The sequence below is a fragment of the Poecilia latipinna genome, unplaced genomic scaffold, assembly GCF_001443285.1.
Source record: "Poecilia latipinna isolate Pla-1442-1.1 unplaced genomic scaffold, P_latipinna-1.0 Scaffold336, whole genome shotgun sequence".
Lineage (NCBI taxonomy): Eukaryota > Metazoa > Chordata > Actinopteri > Cyprinodontiformes > Poeciliidae > Poecilia > Poecilia latipinna.
Window position 1 is genome coordinate 249,198 of NW_015112952.1, and position 7,914 is coordinate 257,111.

The 7,914-nt window shown below is 45.1% G+C and overlaps 2 protein-coding genes across 3 annotated transcripts in view; one reads left to right on the forward strand and one right to left on the reverse strand.

The window, feature by feature from the left end:
* The window catches only part of il17a/f1 (interleukin 17a/f1), a 22,452-nt gene extending 16,265 nt beyond the window's left edge, over nt 1-6,187 (reverse strand). Inside the window, exon 1 of the mRNA XM_015035493.1 lies at nt 5,962-6,187. The gene's annotated coding sequence lies outside the window, so the exon portion shown is untranslated. The remainder of the gene's footprint in view (nt 1-5,961) is intronic.
* On the forward strand, nt 7-4,404 carry il17a/f2 (interleukin 17a/f2). Of its 2 annotated transcripts, XM_015035495.1 has the most exons (3): nt 7-2,063; nt 3,418-3,551; nt 3,619-4,404. In XM_015035495.1, the coding sequence occupies exons 1-3, from the start codon at nt 2,028-2,030 to the stop codon at nt 3,851-3,853; spliced, it is 405 nt and encodes a 134-aa protein (XP_014890981.1). In that variant the 5' UTR covers nt 7-2,027; the 3' UTR covers nt 3,854-4,404. The 2 variants fall into 2 exon arrangements, with proteins under 2 accessions (XP_014890981.1, XP_014890980.1); XM_015035494.1 differs by lacking the exon at nt 7-2,063 and having other exon boundaries at nt 2,521-3,551.
* Nucleotides 6,188-7,914: the final 1,727 nt, after the last annotated feature.

Sequence of the window (7,914 nt, forward strand, 5' to 3'; positions counted from 1 at the left end):
GCCGCCCTGCGGCGCTGAAGTGGTAAAGATGGCCGCCGCCCTGCGGCGCTCTGTTGGAGGCGGTAAAGATGGGCGCCGCCCTGCGGCGCTGAAGTGGTAAAGATGGCCGCCGCCCTGCGGCGCTCTGTTGGAGGCGGTAAAGATGGCCGCCGCCCTGCGGCGCTCAGTTGGAGGCGGTAAAGATGGCCGCCGCCCTGCGGCGCGCTGTTGAGGCGGTAAAGATGGCCGCCGCCCTGCGGCGCTCTGTTGAGGCGGTAAAGATGGCACTTTGAAAACTATCAGATTTATTTCCACAGGTGGAAGTGGAACCAGTGGGGTTTTGTTTTGCTCCTCTGCAGAGGAAAAGCCAGATCTCGTTTGGCTGCTGCTGTGTTTGACACTTTGACCTTTGGGAACGAAGCTGACCCGTCTAAACTGGAACACCATCTGTCAGCTATAAGCTGAGATTTTACTTTGAAAATCACCAACTGTGTCTTAAAAACAGGCATGAGGTGAAGAGATGCTCCAAACATCTGTCCATGTTTTCTTCGTCTGGGGGACAGTCTGTCTCCAGGAGTCTCGGTCCAGTCCGGGGAAAAGTCCAGGTCCAAGACCCGGTGTTCTGTCAGATCATCATACGCCATCAGATCGTTATACGCTTAGCACAAACTGACGTAGATCGTCATACTTTGTTATTAACAGCTGTCTGACATCCTGACTCAGCGGTTAACTAGTCAGACTGTCATCAAGCAGCAGGGAGGCCAGTTTAGGGTGTGTGTTGTAGTTGGCTGCAGTTTTAGCTAGTCCTGCTTTAAATACACTTCTATCCAGTTATCATTGAAAACAATTTATTGACTTATTTTTGTCGTAACTTGGCGTGCATGCTGAACTGACAGCTCCTCCGACAGTCGGACTTCTTAATGCGCAGGCATGCGAACTCACTGCATGACAGCATCTGATGATCCGACAGAACACCGGTCCAGATCCAGAACCCTGCAGTACCAACAGCCACTTGCTGTCTGACTTCCTGTCCTCTGTGGAAGAACCGCGGTCCGATCTTCTTCCTGGTGTTGGTTCGGATCCTCCTCACCTCTCTGAAGGTCCCACCACAGCATTTCAATCAGCTTGAGTCTGGACTTTGACTAGGCCGCTGTGTCTGATGCCGATGAGCTGCTGTGACTCATCCTGGTCCAGTCAGGAACTGCAGGTCTGTGGAAGTCAGTCAGGCCCACACCATCACTCTGCCACCACCGTGCCTGACAGTGTCGGCTTCTCCTGAGCTGCTGGTTTCCTCCATCTTGGTCCAACTTTTCTGCTCTGGTCTCATCTGCTCTCCATCCAGATGTGGCTCTACCAACCTCAGGCCAGCGGCCATCTTGTTTCTAGAGAGGAGAGGCTATCTGTGTGACGACCTTTAACCTTTAACCTGCTATCTTGGGGTCTTTGCTGGGCACCAGCAGCTTGCTGGCATTAACCAGCAGGAATCCTCCTCAGATATTTAGAGCATAATAATGTTTTAATAATGTTTTTCTGCTGAGTCGGCGGTTCTGATCGGTTCCGATCGGTGCTGCTGGGGTGAAACCAGGACAAATGAGCGAGACAATCCTCGGCTCCTGGAGTCGGCAGCGTTAGCATCATGCTGAGTTTCACAGAGTCAGAGATCAGAGGCTTCAGGATCTGGGTCATTGATCCAGATGATCAGAACCAGCAGAGATCCAAGCCTCCATCAGCGCCGGGGGAGCAGCCTCTGATGATTGGTTGGATGCATTGTGGATGGATGCTGGATGTTGGATGATGTGCTCTGCTGTGACTCAGCCTCAGTCTGTAGGAGTTTCTCTGTTTTTGGGTTTTTCTCACAGATAGATGCTAATCAGCAGACAGGAAGTTGATCAGCTTTAATCACCTGAGCGCGCTCAGAGCTGATGGACGCTCTGATAGGAGGAATCTCCCCGATCGGTTATCTGACCCCAGATCAGATCTGATGGTCATAAATAAGCTGATCTGACAGCAGATGAATCAGAACCTGACCAGACCACAGAGGAGCCGACATGCTGCTGCTTCGCCGCGCCGCCGACACACTGCTGGTGAGAATCATGGCTGCCGAACTCTGACTGCTCTGTGGCTGACGCTGTTCGGTTCTGTCAGGGAGGGAGCCCAGACCCGCTTCTGGTTCTGGGGGAACCTATAACTGGAAAATAGCTGCTGTGTTTAGAGCTCAGGATGATGCTAAGATTAAGATTCATAAGACAGAAAGTACCAGAACCGGGTCAGGAACCAACCGGGCTTTAGGAAGGGCAGTAGCCCAGGGCTGCCACACTTTGGGTGGCACAAACATCATAGCTTTATATAAAGCTAACAGGCCGACAGCAGGTGAGTCAAATTCATATTTTGGGATTTTTATGAACATAAAAAATCCTAAAGTATTTGAAAATGAGCTGATGGTGTCGTCCAGGTATCAAACGTGGCTAATACCGGAGATCAGACAAACATCCGAGCTCATGTTAAAGATAAATATTATAACTAAATGTTAAAACTAAATATGAAAGCTACGTTTTAAAGCTCCGGCCCCAGGCGGGCTCCGGCCCCCGGCCCCGGCCTTCTGGATCCGGCTCTGGTCAGGAATGTTGGGAAAACCAAACAAACTCCGACTGAACAGAAACAGATAACATGAGGTCAAACAGGCGAGGAAATAATCTGTAGATATAAAAATATGAACCATAAACAAATAAATGAGATAAAAATATTAATGCTGGAATTATAGATTATATTTTTGGATTAACTAGTCATTAAGTGATCAGATTAAATGTCTTATTACTGAATCTGAGATTAATAACTGATTTCTTTAGTAATTAATCATTGGTTTAATATCATTATTGGCTTATTTCAATCAGAACTCAGTAGATAATCGATAGATTTATGGATTTCACTTCTTTTGTTCTGGAACAGATTTTATTTTTTTATTAAATTATTGTTGAGCCTCGATGCATCCAGGCTGAAGGAGGGTGTACTTACTTTCTGCCAGGAAGGTCTCCAGGTTTCATTATGCAGCACCAGCTGTGGAGACGAGCAGTCAGAGAGCGTCCGGTCCGACCCGCTTGGACCCGGCCCGACCCGTTCGGACCCGGTCCGACCCGTTCGGACCCGGCCCGACCCGTTTGGACCCGGTCCGACCCGTTTCACTGCAAAAGCACTAAATCTTACCAAATTATTTCTCTCCCATTTCCAGTTTGGTTCAGTTGGAGATTTTTGCACTGAAACAGAACGGTTTGATGTTCTGGTCGTCTTGGACCGGGTCGGACCCGGTTGGTCTGCTGATATTTGTGTTTGATTGGAAACTGTAAAAATAATCTGAGTTTGGAGATGAATACCATTAATACCATCCAGGTCCAGGTCCTGGTTCTGGTTCTGGCCCAGCTGACCCCGCTGTGTGTCCCTCAGGTCCTGTGCAGTGCATTGTGGGTAATCTCCGGGCAGCTGCCCTGTGACTCCATGCTGGTTTTCTCCTCCGACGTTCCTCTGGCTGAAGGAAACGGGAACGTCCACCAGCGCTCGCTGTCGCCATGGAGCTGGAGGTGGGTCCAGCAGAACCTCTGGTTCTGGTCCCGGTTCTGGTTCTGACGCTGCCCTCTGCCTCTGCAGGTCCAGCACGGTGAAGAACCGGATCCCGTCCACCATCTGGGAGGCCAGCTGCAGCACCAAGTTCTGCTCCGGACCCAAACCGGGTCAAGAGGAAGAACACAACTGGAACTCTGTCCCGATCCACCAGAACATTCTGGTTCTGACCCGGATGGAGGGCAGCCGCTGCTACAACGCCTCCTACCTCTCAGTGGCAGTGGGCTGCACCTGCGTCCGGGCCAGCACTGAGCAGAACTAGAGACCAGAACCAGAACCGGACCCGGAACCGAGCAGAACTAGAGACCAGAACCGGACCCGGAACCGAGCAGAACTAGAGACTGGAACCAGAACCAACCAGTACCAAAACCAGAACCAGAAATCTATGGTTGAGTAGTGTAATGGAAACGGTTCTGGATCCAGTTTGATGTTCTGGTTCGACCTGGTTCCTCTGAGGTCCGGTCCTCCTGGTTCCGATCCGTTCTGTTCAGAACTCCGACAGCTCCTCGTCCTCCTCCGAGCTCTGCGTTTCCATAGATACTGATATTTTCTGGTTCTGAACAAATTTATGAACACGGACTCGGACAGAACCGCTGTCGTCTGGCCCGGTTCTGAACCTGAAATGTTTTTGGGTTCATTTATTAAACCAGAAAAATGTTTATGATTCAAATGGAGAACAAAGAACCGCAGATATTTCCCTTCCTCGCTGAACTCGGGTTCTGTTTGTGGTTCTGATTCTAAAATGTTCCGTTTATTATTCAGATCACAAACCGACTAAACTTTCCTTTTGACTCTTTCTGTACATAAATGCTGGAAAATATAAAGATTCTGAATCTTTATTTGGGTTCTAATCTGGTTCTGGTTCTGGTCCAGCTGAAGTTCTGTTCGAATGTCGACTGTTTTTTAATTCTTTAATTTCATACAAATAAACTGAAGAAATGTGAATAAAATCCAACCAGTTCTGTTTGTTAGTGTCAGGTCCTGAACCGGTTCTGGTTCTGAACCCAAACCTTTGGGTTTGTCGGTTAATTTAAGGTTTTCCTTTTCTCTGATACCTTCTGGTTTTACTGACTGGCTGTTGACTGAATTATTATATTTCTTTCCTGCCAGTTCTGCCCTGATTAAAATTTAATTACAGCAGAACTTTATTTGACAGTAACGCGGAACCACCAGCAGGGGGAAGCAAATCACGCGAGGCTTTAAGCTGCTTCCTTTAAACCAGTGTTTCTCCCCCCTGGTCCTCAGCCCCCCTGCTCTGCATGTTTTAGATGAGCCTCTATTCCAGAACAGCTGATTCAAATGATTGCATGACCATCAAGTCCTGCAGAAGCCTGTTAATCACCCAGAGAAACAATCCAGGAGTGGCAGAAGGGAAACACCTAACACATGCAGGACAGGGGGCCTGAGGACCAGGGTGGAGAAACACTGCTTTAAACAGAAGATCAGTATTCCAGCAGGTTCGCTGCTTTAGTTCAGACTTTAAAGGAAAACTCTAGAAAACTGGAGAGAAAATGGAGATCTACACGTCTAGAGGAATTCTTCGTAACCTGGAAAATGCTCTACAGCTGTGAACAGACCTGTAGCCATACATAACTTATTCATCTCCTGAGAGACACACCGGGGCTCAAAGATGCTGTAAAATACAATAAAAACAGCATCAATCCAGGTAAACAGGAGTTATGTGAAAACATTGCAAAGCTTTATGGCAGAACTATGCAAAGTGGTTTGTTCTTTTAAAGTATGGCCGCCAGGGGGCGCTCTGCGGGCCTCAGAAAATGAGGTAAATAAAAGCAAATTAATTTTCAATCTTAAACATTTTATCATTATTTTTTTCTGTTTTCAATCACTTTAAAATAAAATCTAATTTAAAACAACTGATTTACATATTATATCTCCTCATTTTCCAAATGGCTGCCATTCAAGCTATGCTAGCTTTGGTTCTCAAGCTAGCATAGCATAGCGAGACCAAACTGGAAAATATTTCTGATAAGAAAAAGACCAAACGAGCCGCCCGGCAGCCCCGCTGTGAAGGAAACGACTGTAAAAAAAACCTTGTAAGAACTGTGGGAATAAAATCTGATGGGATTACCATGAAATATTACACGTTTTCTTAGAATCAAAAGAGGGGGTGGATTGTGATGACCATCCAACATTTAGCCCACCAATCAAACTCAAAATACAGATTCTAGCATTAGCTGCACATGCTAGCCCAAACTAGTTAGCATTAGCTATAAGCAGCCCCCATTTCACTCACCGCTCAGTGAAAACCAAACTTCATGGCTCGCTGGTTAACGGGTCATGATTCATTTTCATATAATGAGCTTTAAGGCGCAAAGGGACAGAAACAAGAAGTTGTTTGGATGTACAGACCTGCAGCTGATGATGATGATGGGTCACCTGAAGCCTGTATCTTTATGGCAAGGCGTTTTAACATAAAATCAGCTACACCACACTTCCGTTCCAGATATCTGGAGATATGGCCAAACCAGTTTCAGTCTCTAATTACATTCTGACCGGTATAAATGACGTCAGACTTACAATTAATTTGCATGGAAAATTAATGCAAATTAATGTTCCATCCATTAATTTTACTCACCAGTAAATTATGAGTCATAAAATAAATTTGAGACGTCTCGATTTTTGTTCTGACTAGTAAATCTGAGTAATTCTTGACATTTTTTAATGTACTTCAGAAATCTTAAAGTAACGTTGTGTCAAGTCATCACTTGCTTCAAACAGCTGATAACATCACTGATATCTTTAGTAATTATTCTGTTAAAACGTCACAGATTTACATATCATTTTGAAATTGAAATAATAAAAAAGTATTTTAAAAGTATTTAGAAACTGCTGTGTTTTCATCTTGGGTTGCCTGCAGAACTTTTAGCTCCTTTAGCTAAACTTGGTGGAATAATGTTTTACTGAAGTGTTGGTTTACTGTTTGTTTGACTTGAGGAAGCATTTCTGCAGTTGGTCCATTTATTGTTCCAAAATGGAGTTAATTTAACCAACACGAATGGCACTGACTCAAACTGATCAGCAGAGGTTCCATGTTTACTGAACCACAGTGACACCTAGTGGTCACACCGTGACACAGACCTTATTTTACGGGATATTTAGATGAATAATTATGAACTTCTCGTTCCCCTCGTCTCCCATCCTTTTTTTAAAAATCCTGCTGAGTTTTTCCACTCTGAAGCATTTTCTGATCACTTTATGCAGGAAAGCCAAAATTCTGCCGGCAGCTTTTTGGACAACTGTGGCAACATTTCTTAACTCCTACATCTAAAACTGTAGCTTTGACTGGTCATAATTATGTTTGTAGATACGGATGTCTGACCCTTCAGATGACGAATCCGGTGGCGCCATCTTGAAATTAATTATAATCTGTCAAAATATAATGTACGATATTATGAATTATTCTTCATAGTAATATGTGAAGTCATAAATCTTGACTAATCATTCAGGATGGTCAATATGTTGTTGTGAAAAGTCAAAACTCTTTTTTTACAGATCTGGAATATAATTAAGGATAGTTAGATGAAGCTGATTCTTTGTTAAAACGGCCTGCCGTACCGAGGCTGATATGGAGCCAATAAAAAAGGAAAACCTTTTTCATATGGGATGAGCCTCCCAATAAGATTCACGTTTGGTCACATGAGTCTCAGCTGTTTGAAACTAAACATTAAGAAACCGGTTCAGTAAACTGAAAACTCTTGGAGCTATTTATTCTTTATTTTCTTTATCCATTTGAATTTTGTTAGTTTATTCTTAAATTTATATTTTTTGTACTTTTTACAGAGTTTATTTGTAGGTTAATAATCATTGATTTTATTTATCTTTTGTTTTATTATTTTTCTTATTTATTTTCTAAGTAAACAGGAAGTGATGTGGGTTGGTCCACTTTCTATAAGTGGAGGTCCTGGAGGACCAGCAGGCATTTGGGTTTGGGGCCGATGGTTTTTACCAGAGCAAGAGAGGAAGCAGAGAGAACAGAGGGAAGTTTGAACTCTGTAATTGTTTTGCAAAAATGTGAAAATAAATCATCAAGAACAGTTTACAAGTTTGGATATTGAACCTTGACCCCAGTGCCTTAGTGGCTTAATGGAGCTTTGATTGGATGTTTGGTTTGACAAACAATCGCCACTACAAAAACCTTATTCAGACACACTGCAGATGTTACATGTCCAGGCGACCCGTCCAGGCGACGTCCAGGTACCCGTCCAGGCAGGCAACCCGTCCAGGCGACCCGTCCAGGCGACCCGTCCAGGCGACCCGTCCAGGCAGGCGACCCGTCCAGGCAGGCCACCCGGCCAGGCGACC

Excerpts from the sequence above, each read along its gene's own strand:
- il17a/f2 (XM_015035494.1), top strand. The coding sequence starts at position 3,340 with ATGAATACCATTAATACCATCCAGGTCCAGGTCCTGGTTCTGGTTCTG. Across the intron at positions 3,552-3,618 it reads CTGTCGCCATGGAGCTGGAG|GTCCAGCACGGTGAAGAACC; the intron begins GTGGGTCCAGCA and ends CTGCCTCTGCAG.